This window comes from Ambystoma mexicanum, chromosome 11 (assembly GCF_040938575.1).
Source record: "Ambystoma mexicanum isolate Mex_15411 chromosome 11, UKY_AmexF1_1, whole genome shotgun sequence".
Lineage (NCBI taxonomy): Eukaryota > Metazoa > Chordata > Amphibia > Caudata > Ambystomatidae > Ambystoma > Ambystoma mexicanum.
Window position 1 is genome coordinate 834,580,642 of NC_090934.1, and position 19,285 is coordinate 834,599,926.

A 19,285-nucleotide genomic window follows, 5' to 3' on the forward strand; every position below is an offset into this window, starting at 1 on the left:
TAATGGACAGGAACATCTTAAATCCATGTGATAGGTGAGAAGGAGGTGCACCAAATGGGGTTACTCTTATAAATCCGTGTATTAAAATAATAAGAAAAAGGCCTATATGTCCCTATCACAAAGGTTTGCCCTACCTAACATAAAACTAAATATGGGCCTTGTCAGTATGGCAGTTCAAAGTAATGAACTATCCTCAGTCAAAAGCTGTCCTATTCTAGCCCTACCACTAACTAAATACCAAAGAAAAAGAAAGGGGTCATGTGGGAGTACTCCCTTCTCCTGGACAGGCTTCTTCCAGCCTTAATAATAGTCTATTTTAAAATAGTTCTTGGTGACCGGAAGTCAAATCCTTTAATTCTTCTAGGGGAATTTTTCCACCTTTTCTGCTTCCTCTTAATGCTTTGAAAATAGTTCTTGGTCTCTCACAATAGGGTTTTGACCCTTATTGCTTTGGGATACTTAGTGTTTCTAGATGGCTTTCTATCTTTGGATTATACTTCAACCACTCTATGGACTTAACTGTCCTTCACCCTCTTCAAAGTATCCACAACCACTAGGACAAATATGAGTCCCTTTGTGCTCTACACTTTAACGTTTTAACTGCCATGGGATTTCCCCCCCCCCCCCAGTGCCAAGGCCTTTTTTGGTGATTTTAGTATTTTGCCATTCAATGCCTTCTAACGTTTTCTGTTTCATTAACACCTTAAGTGCCAAGGAGGAGCTATCTCGTCCTTGGCAACAGGGAGGTAATCCCAAGGATGAGTAACCTCACCCTTGGCACTTAAGGGGTTAAGTTATTGACCACCCCTGTGACGAGTATGATCAGTACCTTGAGACTCTTCCTGCCGTATTCCCCTCCTGTGTCTCCTGCCTCTCCCGTTACCTCGATTCTGATGGATTGGAGTCACTGGTTCTTCCTGTGGGGTCAGGCTGCCTCTTGTTTGTTTTGTGCATCTAGCGGGCCTACTCTCAACCAGTGTGTGGCTCTGCAGAGCCTTTCCAGTTGTGGTCTTAGTGTTTGTGGACCAGCTGGTCCACCTCTTCAGGGTCACGCCACAGCCTTGATTCTTGTTCTTGTGAATACAGAGTTTGGCGCTTTGCCCTGTCCATGTTTCATCCACCTTGTGGCTGCCGGCGTCCTCTCGTCCTGAGAACTTCCTGTGGCTTTCTGGTCTCATTTGCGACAGTTTTGAACCTCCCGGGTTCCACCAACAACATACATTGGTCCTTCTGTTTCTAAGGGGGAAGTACTGGTCCCCTCCCCAGCGTAGAAACCTAGTCCTTTGTCTCTCCCTCCTGAGCGTTCTTCCTCCCTCGATCTTCTTTACCCCAGTATGGCTGGCTGCCAACAACTGGGTAATCTTTACTTCTGGTATCCTCTTCTTCTCAGTATGTTTGTTTCTGATGTTAAGTTGGTGTGATGTTACGATAACAAACATGGACTTGTGGAGGATGTTTCTCCTGAAGCCTTGATGGTTTCAATGGTTCTTCATCGCAGGGATTTTGGGAGTTCCTTGACAGAATGGGAGTCCTTGTCCCCAAGAGAGGAGTCTTTCCCTGTGACGTCCCGCTTACCGCCACCCATAGGGCAAATGTTGCGTAGCAGGCTCACCTCCCTAGCCTCACAGGGAAGGGCTCCCCTCTGAGAATTGACGAGATCCTCTGAATCGTCCGATCCTGTACACAGAACAGTGACATCCCATTATTCTATATCTCTCATTATTCCAGACCGAGTACACGGATAGCCAGAGTCATTAAGAAAAACTGGAAGTTCATCCACTTTGACCCACAGCTATGATGACGTTTCCCCAGGTTCCCCAAGGCACCCCTGATGACTTATAGAAGTGGAAAGAACTTTCGGGACAAACTGATTTTGTGCTGAACTGTCAGTCTACTATATAGAGAACATTGGGGAAATGGAAAACGGGGACATATCCTGGTCTTTTTTAATTTTATTTTTTATTTTGTTTATTCAGTTGGCCATTACAAGAAGAGTACTGTACATTAGCAGGGAGATGGTGACCCATCTCCAACAAAAAATAAATATGATCTCTTTATATACAGCAAGCATTCCAGTCCAGGCTGAAGTTTGAATTGGAACCCAGAGGAGTTTAATGGTACATACAGCACTTTGCCCAATCTCAAAGCAATGCAAACATCAGCAGAACCAGGCATCAACAGTGGCAGTTAAGTTACGGAATAAGAATTTTGCGACTCCATCCCTGCTAGGTAACGTCTCAAGTAACACCATATATCTGTGGGTCTAGCAGAGGGATGTGTTGGATTACGGCAGACCTCCTCACATTAGTGAGCTTTGATTAATTTGTGTTACCACTGGTTTGCTGATGGTGCAGTTCTGTCCATCCACCTCAAAGCAATGCACTTTTGATCCAGTAGTAGTGATAACACTTTTAATTTGCCCAGTAACTTCGGGGAGGGTGACGGGGAGACCCAAAAGGCCTATCAGGCAACAGTCTATAGTGACAGTGTTGGTAATAACCGCAAATGTGTCAGAATTCTGCTATTTTCGGGCAAGACCAAGTCTTGTGTATAAAGTTACAAAAAAGGTAGCAGACGCTCCTCTCCAGAAAGAACATGGCATGATAACCTGTTCTGAGATGAGTTTGCAGCACACGCTTTTTGCTCACTGTACCTTTCACAGATGGGGAATATCCATTTACATATCAGTCTTTGTCCCGCCCACATGGGCAGTCCAGCACCAAAATACTATGGCAATTCCTCTCTGAACAAGAGTACCAACAGCAACCCCATACACGTGTTTCAGCCTTGTTGGGCCTCATCAGTGAGCTGAAGCTGTGCCTCTCTGAGCACAGTAAGCAGGGAGTCCACGTCTGGTTGCCCCCAGGTAACTCAGGGTGACCAACCCCAATTTCCTTACAAATATTTCAAAAAAGGTAGCAGGCGCTCCTCTCCAGAAAGAACATGGCATGATAACCTGTTGTGAGATGAGAGTTTGCAGCACACGACAAAGACTGATATGCAAATGGATATTTTACCATCTGTGAAAGGTACAGTGAGCAAAAAGCGTGTCCTGCAAACACTCATCTCAGAACAGGTTACCATGCCATGTTCATTCTGGAGAGGAGCGCCTGCTACCTTTTTTTGAAATCTGTGTATAAAGTTAGCCTCAGGTTTTTTACGTTTTGGGCATGCCCCAGATGCAGTGTGGTCAAAATTCCTGACTTTCATTGGGGTATAGTATGTTTGGTGTAGAAAACTGTATTGTAGTGCTGAGTGTTTGTAATTGAGGGAGATATGTCATGACTGCCAGCAAATCTTTTCCCATTTCACATCTTCAACTGTGATTCCCAGTGTTTGCTTCCACGTTGACTTGGCTATCTCACTACCAGCAGGGGAATTCGACAATGCTAGCTTGTAAAGTAGATGGTTCTAGAGGTGGTACCGCCGTCATTAAATATTGTAAGAAAGGGCTGCCTTTATGCTCAGCAGGTATACCTAGATTTCAGCTGTCCTTTTATGCAAGCATAGAGAAGCGTATTAGAGAAAGGAAGTCCTTTTTTCATGGAACCTTTCTAAGGAAATAAGTTTACTGTCACTGAATAGATCCTCAAACTTGGTAAATCCTCCCCTATGTAGCTCGCTCATGATGCCTCTTTCTATAGTGAATGGAATAACCACTGTATTATCTAGAAAAGCCAGCGGCTCCGAGGAGGAGACGGTGTATACTTCTGTCATAACTTCAGAGATATCCATCTTGTGTTTTCTATGGCATCAGCTTAGGTATGTGGCGTGCACTATTAGTAGAAGGGGTAGCCTTGAGCAGTTGTCTGTGCAAGCATTCTTTCTAATGTAATGCGTTGTGGTGTCGGAGGGGATTGGTACCAATAAGTTGCATGGTGAAGCATGCAGACTAATGCATACTCGGCAAAACCTGAGACATTCATCCCTCCTCGATTATACGGCAATACCAGCGTTTCCAATTCAGATGCGTGGAGGTCCCCCCCCCCCCCCCCAACCCCCAGTCCCCCAAATAAGGTCGGTCAGAACTGATTTTATTGTCTCAAGAAAGGGCGCAGTGAGTTGGATAGGAACATATATAGGTATTTGGGGAGCAACCTCATTTTAATAAGGGATATAATCCTGGCCATGAAAGAAATGGCTAGTGCGTCCTATTTCTTAGCTGCACGTAGTAGTGGGCTACAATTCAAAGAATACAATTGAGTGCAGTTTGCACTATATTTATGCCTGTATTTGACGGTCTGCAGTGACCACTAGACATGTTCACAGAATGTTGTGCTTTCACTGTGTATGTCAGAGGAAACGTTCCGATTTGCTAGAGTTAATTTGTAACCCTGAGTTCCGTCCAAATTGGACTATCTTCTCCACGATCGGTATTAGGTTGCACTCTGAGTGCTTAACGAAGATCACCAGGTCGGCATACAGCGAGAGCACCATGGTTTAATTAAATGGTCTAAGCCCCCTACCTGCATGGACTTCCCTGAGGATGGCAGCGAGTGGCTCAATAGCTAGAGCGAATAGGATTGGGGAAAGCGGACAGCCTTAGCGCATACCTTCTGGAGAGTAAGAAACACTCTGCCGTTACTCCAACTCCATTTGTGTAGACTCGGCCATGGGATTAGTGTATATTAAGGATACCAACAATAGGAAATAAGATCCCACTCCCGTTCTGGTGAGCACCTCCAACAAAATAACCATTCTGAAGAGATGAATGCCTTCTCAGCGGACCTGTGATTTTACCGAATTGCCGAATAAAGAATGCAATTTTACCGAAACAAAAATGACGAAATAAATAAGTTCCAGAGTGCCAATGGGAGTCAATTCAGGCAGGCCCAAAATGCGAATATTATTGCCTAGAAAGATTTTTGAGATCATCATTCTTGGCCAGCGTAACTTTGAGTTCCACTTGTAGAGTCTTCACTGCCGATTCTAGTTTAATAGATTCTAGAACTTAAAGCTCCAGGGATGGCGGCTTGAAGGCTGAGCTCCTGTGCCCTGTACCTATCTCTGTTATACCTACAATGGCTGATAACCCCTCTAAGGCATCACAGCCATCAAAAAGACAGAAAGAGGAAGAAGAAACAGATAATGAGGAGAGGATAAACTGTTGGAAAGTTGACTGTTGATATTGCAGAAATCAAATCAAAGCAAAGCTGTTTGCCTCAGAAGAAAAATATGGTAAACTATCGGTCAAGATTACCTCTGTAGAGAGTCATATAAACGATGGATGGAGAATCAAGGAGGATGGCTGAACAGATGAGTTAGATTCATACAGAGAAATTGACTCTTAAATCAGGGAAGTCATTTCACCAAAATGCCTGGGGTAGCGGAAGTGACATCCTATGACCTCTGATGACATCACAGGAAGTGGTGTCATTTGATCCCACCCCAAAGTGTCATCAAGGGAAGTGATGGAACACTACCTTTCACCCCTCAACAAAACAGCAAGTGGCATCACATAGCATTGTTTCTAGGTACACTATGATATCACAGTAAAGTGATAAACATTTCATACAAGGATAGATCACCATATGTATTGTTAATATCCGTGCGTATAGGCCCATATTACCAAATCACTGTGAATGCAAGCGGACGTCCAAGGCCAAACGATAATGATGTGTTATGTAACACTTATGCCTAAGCGCTTCATATCAAACAACTATACATAAAATGTCACCCAACCTGTGTTGGTACTAATTTATCAACCGCATCTGGATGAAAGGTTGTGTTGACCTTCCTGGCAGTCGAACCTGCAACCTGCAGATGACGCACATTGCAGCAGCCAGCACACAACCCACTGAGCTAACTTACCATAGCTATCGGAAATCCAGCCACTTCAGAAACAAAGAGCCACATGCTGCTGGGCAAAGCCCATGAGCCTCAATAAAAAAAATAAAAGATTTAAAATAAAGTTAAAAAATCTTGGTAGCAATGGAGACCTCAGGGGTTGCAGTTGCAGCCTCTGGCGATCCCTAAATGACGTGCATGTCTTAAATGCTCTGAGCAAGAAATCTTTTCAAGGAGAAACAAAGTTAGCATTGCAGGATTTCCAGAAAACATTGAAAAGGGCTGAAATAGGAGCCAAATGTCAGTTCAGTTACTTAGCATTGAGCAAAAAGGACAAAAGTAAGTAGCATAGATTACATATAGTTTCTAGGCAGTGCAAATAGTTTCCGTTCACCAGAAGAGTTCAATTCAAATCAATAGGGCAAGCCAAAGTCAATGGGCTAGTGTTCTGAATGGGAAGGAGCAGTTCTGGTATCAAAAGGTAAAGTCTTTGCAAAGTTCTCAGAAGTAGTTTAGGCGAAAAAGAATCATTTGTTGGGTCACAAACTGATTAGGCCTGCAAGTTGGGAAAGTTTCACAGCGAGAGTGCCCTTCTCTCAATCGGGTTGGCACAGCACCAATATGTATGAAGAAACAAATGTTGCTGAAGTTGTGGTTCCTGGCAGTTCCTGCAGATCTCTCTGTTCCTGAGCCTCAGTCGTGGGGACAAGAGGGAGGACGTCGGGGGACTCCTGCACTGCACAGGATCGTTGAAGTAAGCAAACAAAATGGAGTCACTTCAGTTCCAGTAGCTGTAGATTCAAGAGCACAAATGTGTGTCCCTCTCCCTGGTTAATCCTAACCAGCCTTGAGAATGGTGTCCAGGTGTCTTATGAGTTGATTGGTCCCACCAACTCTAACGGAAGAAGCCGTCCTTGAAGGAGCTTCTCTGTCGAATTAAGTTTGGCAATTCAGACCTGCAGCAGGGCTTCACCGGGCAAACCAACGGTCCAGGCGTTGCAGCAGCCGTCCTCTTCCAGCTCGTCTTCGGTTTTTTTGTTCCAGTGGTCGACTCTGCCTTCCAGTCCAAGAGACTCGCCTTTTAAACAGTTCTCTCCCTTTCATGCCAGCCTAGCTGTCACTCACCGAGCAGGGTGGCTGTCCTTGCCAGACAGTCAGCAGCCAATCACGCCAGAGTGCATTTGGGTCTCCTAGGAGACTAAGCACAGGGAGTTTCGGGCACCTCCCTCACTTCCTGCCCACTCCAGACACTCGGACACCAAGGGTTGACTTTAGTCCTGAAGCCTGCCAAAGGCACACGAACAAAGTGACCAAACCTGGTTTGGCACGCTGAGACAAATGCTAGAAGGACCTTTCCAAAAAGAAATGGTGAAAAAAGACCGGGACCCATTTAAACAAAGGGGCTTAAGGTGCCATCTTGGAAAAACATGGCTCCTGTGATTTTTAGATAGCAGTGTTCGCAGTCGGGGGAAAAATCATGGTAGTTCATTGTAAAACCACTCCCACCAGCCTTTTCAATAAGAAAGGGTAGCAGTTGACTGCTACATGAGTGTTTAGACACAGGATACTATGTAACTCCTCCAGCACTACATTGTAAGATGGTGTGTGCAGGGTCTAGGAATTTGGAAAAGAATAGTAAAGTCAATTTCACTTTACATTTTCTGGGAAACAGTAGTTGATCCCAGAGAAGGTATTTATACCTTGGGGAAGTCTAAAAGACATCCCTGTGTCACTGCACTGAGGGTGCTGTGTAACACACATGAGAAGATGATTCCTATGGAGTCTAAAACTCCATAATCGAAGAAAAGCAAGTGAAAAACACGTCAAAATACATGAGTGAGGAAAAAAAAGCTAGCACTCTTTCCAGGTAAAATAATCCTCAAAATCCAGCAAAGTTGCTGGGGGTCTCTAAGGTGAAGGGAATTGGCACATTTATGAGAATTCTCCTTAACACCGGGGACTTGGGGCACTGCTGAGTGGAGGGAGGGGACATGACTGACTTGCTCCATCTAATCTGTGACAAAAGGCAGGCCTTATACGTCACACTCGTGGGAGAAGTCCTGAAGAAATTGAGATATATGAAGCAGTGGTATTATGAGGGTGGGGGGACTGGGTGGGATCCCTGATAGCGAACAGAATCAGGGGGTGTAGAGGGGACAGAAGGGTGGAGATGATCCGAGAAAAAGGGGGAGGTATGGATGGCCCACTAGGCGGGGATACCATAGTCGGGGGAACCAGGCGATCAGGGCTTACCTGGATAGATTGCCAATCCCAAAGTTTACCCCGGGGGAATTAGCAGCCCTGGAGGCCTAAGTCACGGCCAGAGAGGTAGTGACTGCTATTGGCAGACTGAAGGCAGGTCTGCCAATAGCAGCCAGTCCCCCCCCTCCCCCGCATCTCCCCCGGACAAGAGTGTTGGTTAACGGGGAAGGTTTGCGTCCGTTTGGGTTGCCCCCTTTCACTGCTCTTGTATGCGTTGGTCATCAAACCTTGGGCAGTAGACATTAGGACTGATGATCGAATTCGCTGGGTTCAGGTGGGGACAGTGGATTATAAGCGAAGTCTATTCGCGGATGACGCCCTCTTGTATATAACTCGCCCCTAGGCCTCCCTCCCAGCCTTGTTAGAAAAGCTCAAGGTATATGGTTGATTGTCGGTTTCAAGGTGAACCTTGGTAGTAAATCTGTGGCATACCTCGTAGGGCCCGAGAAATCTCAGACTGGGGAATATATGAAAGAACTGGGATTCCGGGTTCAGGGGGATGGGTTCCGTTACCTAGGGGGTGCTAAAATACTAGCAGAAGAGCAAAATATGGAAGTTTGCAGAATGTACAGTGCAATATTAGGGACTTCAGGCTCTTGGAGAGAGCTATGTTCAGTTATGTTGGGTATGTTTTATTTTATCTGTCTTCTGTGAAAATTGCTTTGCAAACAACGAATGTAATAATTCATGGAGTTGATGTCCCTTTTTAATTTCAAGCAGTATGTTAATTGAAAGGATCAAACATCGGGGGACAGCTAGATTTAAAATATGAAACTTAGCTTTTAGATGTTAGTGTTTGAAGAATTAAATGTTGCGTTTGTGGTCTCTTCAGCGGCAATACATTGTCCTTTATTTTTTTCTCCAACAGTAAAACTGAAATATGATGAAAATGTGCCACACAACTTGACAGAGAAAGAGTTTTGGACACGATTCTTCCAATCCCATTATTTCCATAGGGATCGGCTGAACATTGGTTCCAAAGATCTCTTTTCTGAATGTGCCAAGTTGGATGACCAGGGTAAGCTTATATAAATAAAAAAAGCATTACAAAAATCTCACTATTTTACTATGTATTTTCATGTGTTTTTGCTTTAGTAACGTAGACAGTAACCTTGATATTTTATGCTCATGTCTTACTCTGGCTCTTCTATGATCTCCATGTGAAAACGTTTTTATAAAAAATTGTATGAGTCAAAACATGTTAAATCTTAACAATGTTGTGGGCTTCGGACTCCGAGGAAGCCTGGTCTCATCTACAGCCCACCCACTCCAGGCTTAGGAACATTTGGCTCAGATTCCGTTCTTATATGTCCGACCTTGAAACGACACCGGATGCATATCCCCCAGCCGCTTACCCCCACCAGCCCGGGTCCTCACCCCTATCGTAGCTCTCTGACATCCTACTCATGGTACAAATGTGCCCATTGGTTATGTTTTCATGTGAAGCCACCTCTGTATGCCTAAATTGTGTGAATTTGTATTCATATTGTACTTGCCTGGCGCTGTTCGCCTGTGTTTTTGCTGTCACGTTGAATAATAAAAAAAAGTTTAAAAAATCTTAACAATGTTATAGAAAAATTAAAAGAAAATGCAATTCTCTCGCCCTCCCCTTTCTCTCTTGCTGGCGCCCTCCCCTTTCTCTCTTGCTGGCGCCCTCCCCTTTCTCTTGCTCTTTCTCTTTCGCTTTCTTTCTTTCTCTTGCTTTCTTTCTCTCGCTCTCTTGCTTTCTTTTTCTTTCTCTTTCTCTCGCTCTCTCTTTCTTTCTTTCTCTCTCTCGCTCTCTCGCTTTCTTTCTTTCTCTCTCTCGCTCTCTTGCTTTCTTTCTTTCTCTTTCTCTTGCTCTTTCTTACTTTCTCCTCTTTCTTTCTCTTTCTCTCTCCTCGCTTTCTCTCGCTTTCTCGCTCTTGTGCTTTCTCACTTGCTCTCGCGCTCTTTCTCTTTCTGTCTTCGGTCTCTTGCTTTCTTTCTCCTCGTTCTCTCGCTTTCTTGCTGTCTTTCTTTGTCTCGCTTTCTTTCTTTCTCTCGCTTTCTTTCTCTCGCTTTTCTTCTTTCTCTCTCCTCGCTTTCTTTGTCTTTCTCTCTCCTCGCTCTCGCTTTCTTTCTTTCTCTCCCCGCTCTCTCGCTTTCTTTCTTTCTCTCCCCGCTCTCTCGCTTTCTTTCTCTCCCCGCTCTCTCGCTTTCTTTCTCTCCTCGCTCTCCCGCTTTCTTTCTCCTCGCTCTCTCGCTTTTTCTTTCTCTCCTCGCTCTCTTGCTGTCTTTCTTTCTCCTCGCTTTCTTTCTCTCTCCTCGCTCTCGCTTTCTTTCTCTCCTCGCTCTCGCTTTCTTTCTCTCCTCGCTCTCGCTTTCTTTCTCTCCTCGCTCTCGCTTTCTTTCTCTCCTCGCTGTCTCGCTTTCTTTCTCTCCTCGCTGTCTCGCTTTCTTTCTCTCCTCGCTCTCTTGCTTTCTTTCTCTCCTTGCTCTTTCGCTTTCTTTCTTTCTCTCTCCTCGCTCTCTCGCTTTCTTTCTCTCTCGTTGCTCTCGCTTTTTCTCTCTCCTTGCTCTCTCGCTTTCTTTCTTTCTCTCCTCGCTCTTTTTCTTTCTCTCTCCTTGCTCTCTCTTTCTCTCTCCTCGCTCTCTCGCTTTCTTCCTCTCCTCGCTCTCGCTTTCTTTCTCTCCTCGCTCTTTCGCTTTCTTTCTTTCTCTCTCCTCGCTCTCTCGCTTTCTTTCTCTCTCCTTGCTCTCTCGCTTTCTTTCTTTCTCTCCTCGCTCTTTCTTTCTCTCGCCTCGCTCTCTTGCTTTCTTTCTTTCTCCTTGCTTTCTTTCTTTCTCGCTCTTCCTTTCTTTCTCCTTGCTTTCTTTCTTTCTTTCTCTCTCCTCGCTTTCTCTCGCTTTCTCGCTCTTGTGCTTTCTTGCACTTTCTCTCACTTGCTCTCGCGCTCTTTCTCTCCTCGTTCTCTTTCTTTCTCCTCGCTCTTGCTTTCTTTCTATTTCTCTCTCCTCGCTCTCTCGCTTTCTTTCTATCTCTTCGCCTTCTCGCTTTCTTTCTCTCTCCTCGCTCTCTCGCTTTCTTTCTCTCCTCGCTTTCTTTCTCTCCTCGCTTTCTTTCTCTCCTCGCTTTCTTTCTCTCCTCGCTTTCTTTCTCTCCTCGCTTTCTTTCTCTCCTCGCTTTTTCTCTCTCCTCGCTCTCGCTTTCTTTCTTTCTCTCCTCGCTCTCTCGCTTTCTTTCTTTCTCCCCGCTCTCTCGCTTTCTTTCCCTTTCTCTCTCCTCGCTCTCTCGCTTTCTTTCTCTTTCTCTCTCCTCGCTCTCTCGCTTTCTTTCTCTTTCTCTCTCCTCGCTCTCTCGCTTTCTTTCTCTTTCTCTCTCCTCGCTCTCTCGCTTTCTTTCTCTCTCCTCGCTCTCTCGCTTTCTTTCTCTTTCTCTCTCCTCGCTCTCTCGCTTTCTTTCTCTTTCTCTCTCCTCGCTCTCTCGCTTTCTTTCTTTCTCTTTCTCTCTCCTCACTCACTCTGGCGCCCTTCTCTCCTCTCCTCGTTACCACTCTGGTTTAGACAGAGCTATGGAAAAGAATGCACCTTTAGGTAGTAGATGCTCAAAATATTGTCTTTGTTAATCATAAAGTTTACAGTAGTGTGGTGTTTGAAGCTTGGGTTTTTGACTGCATCCATGGCATTTCAACTAAAGTTCCTTTTCATATGCAAGGTGACTGGGAGCGTATGCGTGTGGTACACTCCTCATGCATAGGAAAGTACAATCAATACCAACGAACAGTATTGAAATAAATAACTGGGAATGTCTTCATAAATGTGGATGATAATTATGTACTAGATAACACAAAGGGACTGCACAACCATAATACACATTTTTGCGTTGGCCGGGCACAACCCAAAATGTTAGTACATTCAAGGGTATATCTAAATGTTATTCTTGTATCTGGATGAAGTGGCAAATCCTATCTTCGCAACCAGGTGGTTATAATAAACCTAAAACACATACCAGTGGTACAACCCTTGGTGCCACTCCGTCCCTTGCAGTTAATACTACTGGTGGTGTTCAAAATTGCAATAAACTTACATCAATAGGGAACCAGTATTTCAAATACATGCACAAAACACTCCACTCTCAACAATCTCTCCTTTTCCACTGGAGTTTTCCCAACTGCCCTTAAGCACTCCATGGTGCACCCTCTGCTCAAGAAGCCCTCTGCCCAGCAACACAGGGCACTACCCTTTCCCCATTGAACTACCTGCAGCTTAGAAGCATGCTGTGGGACGCACGTTAGGTCGGCTCTCTCCGTAGACCCCTAACTGGGTTTAAAACAATTCTCAAAGGTAACCAAAGGGCTAATTTCATTATTGTATTTGGCGCTCATCAATACCACCTTACCACCCCGAGCATGCAAGGTAAATGGGACTTAGAACTAGGTTTACATGACGATAAGGAAGCCTGGCCTCCAATATACAGGGTAGTCTGGTCTCCCTCTGTCTCTATGCAGTACAAGATGCACAACGGAAGGCTGCTGTTATGATGGCACCTGACCCCACAAAGATTGGCTAAAATGTATCAGGGGGTAGCATCGTACTGCTGGAAGAGGTAAAATGAGGGCTGTGTTTATTGGCATCAGTGGTGGAGCTGTTTAAGGGTCCAAGTGTACTGGAAGGAAGCCCTAGGGTGGGTCCGGGCCATCGATGGGATACACAGAAACCTATCCCCAGTGCTGCTGGCTATTGTTCGGGGTGGAAACGGAGACCGGGGGTTGAGGGGTACACCGTGTTGTCACACATGCCCAGACACCTGTTTCTGGCAGCCAGAGTCTGCCTGACGATCCGATGGAAGAGCAACACACTGCCTACGAAAAAGGAGTGGCTGGCAAAAGCACACGAGAGCATCACAGCCACATTGTTAGAAACGCCCCCCCCCCCTAGATATAACTTGGCTGCCCTTCATTCAATACTATGCAGAGCATAGAAATGCGTAAACAAGCAACGGACCACATTTAAGTTACAGGCAACCCATTATTCAACAAAGCCTATGAGGCCGTACAGATGCCCAGAACTACAGACAAACGTATTAATTGGGTAGCGCATAGTTTCCCAACGTTGTGTGGCCCAGACCACAAATAGACCAGTAAGGTAGACATCGCCTGGCCAAATATGTCATATTATCCAGTAGTGCTCTCAGTAGTGCGGGGAGGGAGAGGGGAAGGGATGGGAAGGAGAAACATGTTATTAAAGGAATGGTTCAATCAGAAATATTATTGTCCCTATGGTTCGGCCATGTGGTTTTAACCATAATTCGATCGATTGTACAAACATTTCCTATGCACCTTACCCGAGTTTTCGTCTGTTGAATGCAAGCAAAATCAGGCAGCAGGGCGCGGCCATCTTGTGATAATCTAATCATTTGCCACATCTCCCTGGGTGACCTGCTTTTGCGGCACTAAATCATATCCCCCGCCCCTGAGCCTAACATCACCAAATCATTTATATTCCCCGCCTCTCTCCGTGACATTGCTGGGCAGCGTGGCCAAATGCGCCCAGTCATCACCTACGCGACTAGACGCGGAACCCGGAAAACACACATCTCACAGCGTGGCGCGTCACAATTAGGAATATGAAACTGTACTTTAAGGAGACAACAAGACTGTACAATTGGTAAAGTACATTTATTTCACATGAAATGTTTCGATAACAATCGGCGTGTGACCTAATCAATTAAAATAGAACTTTTTTCTTTGCTCTCATTTAATAAATCCGCAAATGTTTATCGTGAGTCACGCACTGTTCCTTTTAGGACACAGGGTGTTCGTTTTGGGTAATCGAAGCATTTCGGTTGCACTGTGAATTGCAAGGCTGGTGCTTCAATTTGGCACTAGAGCACTGTAAAGGTTATGTTGCTCCTAGCAGCCGGTACCACATACGGACAGATTGGACCTTGTCTGTCGTCCCAAAATACGGTCAAGTGGATCCAGCAATTGACATGTAGCTGCAGCTGGCGGTTGAAGAAGCCATCGGTCGGGGTCTGGAATAGATGACAATGGCAGAACGGCACGATGTACCTGTTTGCAAAAGATAAAAATCAAAAAGTGTCTCAGGAGCCGATCTTTATTACAATTACTAATTTCCTTTATTGGCGCAGAGGTGACACAATGTGAACCGAGAGAATACAACGTGGAATATCAAAGTAATCTGCTATTTGCTTCCGCGGATAGTGCGAATGAGAATGTTGAGCACTAACCATAATGCATAAACTGGGGCAAGAATTCGAGGTGCAAAAACAATGTAATGATTTATTAGCATAGAGCCCGGGAGAAACGAGTGGTGGTCTACATGCGTCTCGATGCTGGCCTGCCCCTGTTGCCAGAGGTGTGGCCAGGATTGTCTAACAAGTGGGGCCTGAAGCTAATGTAGTTGGGCCCACCACAGTGACATTAACATCTGTAAATTCCTAGAGAGTGCTGCTGAGTGAACGTCTAGAAATTTTGGGTGGGCCTTGCCCCTCAGGCCCTACCCTGCCTACGCCTCTGCCTGTTGCCCGGTAGATAGAAGTACTAGCACTTTGTTGCAATATGCCAAACAGAACGAACAAGTACGTCACCCATCGGTAACGGTCAGCTATTCGTATTTCGATTAGTTCTGCTACGAAATCGTCTAAAGAGAAACTTGCATTCTATTCACAATTTCCATTCTGTAGGCGTGATGCAGAATCCTCCGTTCGTGTCAACGTTTTCTCAAAAACTGAACTTATATGTAACTAGCTGCAGTTTCAGAATGGGAAACCTTATCATATCATACGTTATTACACCCCCCCCCCCTCTCCCTCAGTTCAATCCCTTTCGGAATGGTCCCTGCCTCTCAAGGTAAAAAAACAATAGAACCTTATGCTGTGCGAGGGACGCGTGGGGCCTCACAGCTCCCAAGCCGAAATTCAAAGCTGGTGACCTTCGCTCAAAATGAGCATACATTCTTGCTTTGCAACATCCCATGTCAACGCATCCATGAGAAAATGAATTTTGAAACACGGGCTCAGGAAATAGGGGTCCGCTCGTCGTTCGTGGCGCTGCTCATGTGAAATTTGCCAATAGGCCCACCTCTGCTTATCTCATGGCCTTCTTCCCCATTACATGTTTTCACAGTCAGTACTTCTTGCGTGCCTAGAATGTTTTGTGGCCTAGGTCTAATCCCTTTTGTAGGTCCAGCAGTTATTCAGATTTTTGCAGAACTTTATTGCAAGTCAACTGCCAAAACCCAAATATTCTTACACACTGTTACCCATTGTTCATTAACACGACAAATGAAGGTCCCGCAGGATCTCAAATTAACTGTGAAATCAAATCATAATAATTGTAATATATTTTTGAGAAAAGGACTGAGGATAGATTTCAAAAGACAAAATGCATACTTTATACAGATTATAGAAACATTTTTTTGCAAAAATAAAAACAGATGGTCATCATTTCAACCGGTATTTGAACCATTTTACAAGCTCTGCTTTGGGTGGACATGGGACGCTGGCAATGTTTTGTGGCAATGTATATGTGCTCTGAACAGATTTGTGCGCGATTCCATGACTGTGCATCTCAATGTCATTAACAATGAGATCTTTCACAAAATCGAATTCCATTTCATCATATACTGGCTTGACCACCCATTTTTTGCTTCTTTTTGTAAAGGCCATATTGTAGCGAAGCATCCCTAAGTTTCCAGTTGTCCAAGATTGTTCACGGCCCACATTCTCGTTATGCGCTAATACCGCTAGTAAAGTCCTACATTTCATCCCCTGGATGCCAAAATGCAATCTCTTTGGCCTGTACTTTAGGTACATATTGTGGAACACCTCCAAATCTCCTGTGTGACAGAATTCTGAGTCCCTTCAGATCTCTTGATAGTTTTATCAAACACAATCTTCTCAAGGGCTTTGTGTGGAGCTGAATATGGTATCAACCACTTCTTCTTCTGTGTCTGTTCTGGGGACAAAGGGCCATGTTCACATTGGTGGAAATGTTGGTTTTCTGTCCAGTGGTGAACGTTGGAACAGTGGTGCATCAGTGAGCGCCATTTTTCCAGTAGAATTTCCACAGACCCATCACATGTTTTGGAGCTCCACCAAAGATGGTTGCTGAAAGACTGGGACCATTGCGAAATACTTTCAAACCTTTCTTTTTTCCCTGCAGCCGAGATTTTTTTATTAATTGATTTGGCAACATGCCATACATCAAACTGATGTTTAATATTTGGATACTGCTCTCTCATTGTCTTGGCTATTGAAACGTGTCTGTCCGTTGATAGGAGTTCGATTTGCATTCCCCTCGATTGTAGATCTTCCAGTGATTTTATAAAACCAAGTTTCTCCATGGCCACTGAGGATTTACATTGGGACACCAGCCTGACCACCAAACTCGCAATTTTCTTACTTTCCTTGTCCTGAAGATGGTAGGTACAGTACTTCGCAGAAAATCCGGGGCTGTCACACTGTCCTTCTCCAGCTAGCCTGAACCGTTTGTCGGGGAATGTACTTTCAATAGCCAATTGTTCAATTTTCCAAGCATCACTGATGGCAGGGAATAGATAATCACGTTGGTATTTGTATTATTGCGTTTTGGAAATGAAATGAGTCCCACAAACTGAAAGAAACTGGATAACTTCGTGAAACTAGAGCCACTGAAAAATAAAGCGGATGCACACAGTAGATTGCCAGCTGGCAGTTTCCCCAGCATCGGTTGAGCGGACCATGAAAATGCTTTGTGACTTTTCATAGGTGGCATGTATTTTCAGGTTACTGCCTTGTGTTAGACGAGTCACGCTCACCAATGGCTTTCCACATACTTCCCCTCCCGCTGAATGCACACATTTCACCATCTTTATAATCTCCATCAAGCTGCTGTCGAATACTATGTATTTGGCCTCTTTTATAATACTGTCATCAGGCAACTTTGTTGTTTTGGACTGACCCGTGGTGGACATATCAGCAAAACAGGACATACTATAGTCGATATCTTTGTCTGATTCGTCGGTCAATAGTGTTGATGCTTCAGTTTGTCAACTCAACATCTGTTACTTGATGACGGATAGGGGGAAAACATCAATGTGGACTGCTTTTTGGATGGCATTTTTTTGGTGGGTGTCGATTGTGTCAAGTGCTCATCGAGTAATGTAAAACTATCTTCTATAAATTCAATCGCACCTTCCTCTGGCGGAACGGGTGCATTGTAGCAATGGTCTAAGAACACTTTGCTGGAATCGCCGGTCTTATTAAATTAATTTTCTGGCCATTGGACATAGGCATCTCGAGTGTGAACACGACGCTCCTCAATCAATAGTTCCTCCATGGTGAAAAGAGTTTGGCAAGCAGCATCTGTCATTTGTATCGCTGTCTGTGTCTGCATAGTCCGTACTCGATTGGGCAACTAGAGGACAGATAGGAGAAGGGATGTTCAGTGTAAATCCAACATAGTGTTGTACAAATGACATTGAAAAAAGCATATAATGAAGGCCTTGGCACAAAACTGTTGGCAACAATAGAAATTATTTCTAACTAATCTTATTTTTATTTCTTTTCTTTGAAACCTTCTTTACTCTAACATCAGCAAACTGGAGGACCAACTCTGATACACGTTCCTCCGGTTCAATATACGGATCTTGTATACATCCCTACAAAAAATAGTATCCATTTAAAATGAAGTCATTGGCATTACACATGTAATTAGACCGACTTTCTTTTATTCGATGCTACTGTCAGTGCGCATACCTCTGCTTCGGAGCAACTGTATGGTCTCGTTCCGGAACACCCACAATGGATAATGTCATTGTAGAGGACGCTGCAGCATCTCCCTGAAACACAGTAATTTCATTAGTGATGTCGAAAAGATTGGAAACGGGACACACAATTTTGAAAGACCAGATAGGTACTTATCAACAGTGAAGTGGTAAAGAAACATTGTGTAATGCAATTATACGTTGCAAAAATATGATCACATTATCTAGAATTCTGTACATAAAACCAGTATGGAACAGAATAGCTAGGTAAGATTACCTGATACGCGCTGGAAGTGGTTGATGACTCCATGTAAGACATGGATGTTGAATCTTGCTCCTTCATATTCGGTGGATAGTCATGGAGTGGTAAAGGGAAAGTATTATTCGATTTAGAAATTCCAACATTACAAAATGGCATGTAAGGAGACTGAATAAGAGCTAATGACACTTATTGAAACGCATAATATAGCATAGTTATCCATCCCCATAAATCATTTTTCTAAGTGGGTTCTGCAAAACAAGGACTGATGTTTAGCAAAAAAGTCATTATTTCGACAGCTATTCAATCACATAAATATTGAAAGTACTATAAGTGGCATTTACACCGAAAATACAGGCGTAAAGCTAAATCTGAAAGCGTGACTCACCTGTGGCGGCATTTTCAGGAGTAAAGTCGGAATAGCGTTTGGGAGCAATTTCCGAGTTATTCTCGGTTGATTCCTCTTTGTGTACAAGGATGTGTCGTACATATCCGGTTAGAAGTGCAGGCTGCAGATGCGGTATCGATGACCCCTCTTGTCCTCCAAGACTTGGTTGACTCTACTTTCAAGGTCTTCCAGTGGATATCCGCAACGTCTGAACCATTCTCTTATTCGATCAACAGTTTTAGGGAATACATGCATTGTAATGCCTTCGGATTTGTCATGGGTCGTCGAAGGGCAACCGAAAATAGAACATGCAGGCATTGTTGTAAATTCTGCAAAATAAAGGTCAACATTATTAGAAAATTATTTTGCATGTGCGAAAGAATGAATTGGACCATGCATTGTTCGATGCACGCTTTCTTTTGGGCACCACAGCAAAACCAGTGCAGCGTTTGCGGCTGTATTATAGGATAAATTTCACAACGAAAATCAGAACATGTTACCCGTCCCTTGAATGTTCTATCATGCACGAAAATGAAACATCCTTGTACTATAGGCACGGTCCGCGAAGGATGCAATACGATGTCAATTGACAATGATAAAAATTGATATACCGATAACATAACAAAAGAAACTCAAGTCAATAGCAATGATACAAATTAACATAGCACTACGGAGTTAGATACTTCGGAATAGATATACATTTACAAATGAAGGAGATATGATTAGGATACATGTCCTTACCTTGACCAACAAACAGTTGGATTCAGCAAGCAGAGTAATTAGTGGTAGGAGAACAGGGAGATGTTCACAGGTAGCACACTGACGAGTTCACTCGAAGCGGTCACAGAGTAGCACGTTCA

At 44.2% G+C, this 19,285-nt stretch overlaps 1 protein-coding gene across 2 annotated transcripts in view; it reads left to right on the top strand.

Annotated features, from left to right (window-relative positions):
• GTF2H1 (general transcription factor IIH subunit 1) overlaps window positions 1-19,285 on the top strand; it is a 1,239,907-nt gene that overhangs the window by 358,482 nt on the left and 862,140 nt on the right. For both annotated transcript variants that reach the window (XM_069623786.1, XM_069623785.1), the window contains exon 6: window positions 8,918-9,067. In XM_069623786.1, coding sequence (XP_069479887.1) covers window positions 8,918-9,067 — 150 coding nt within the window. The remainder of the gene's footprint in view (window positions 1-8,917; window positions 9,068-19,285) is intronic.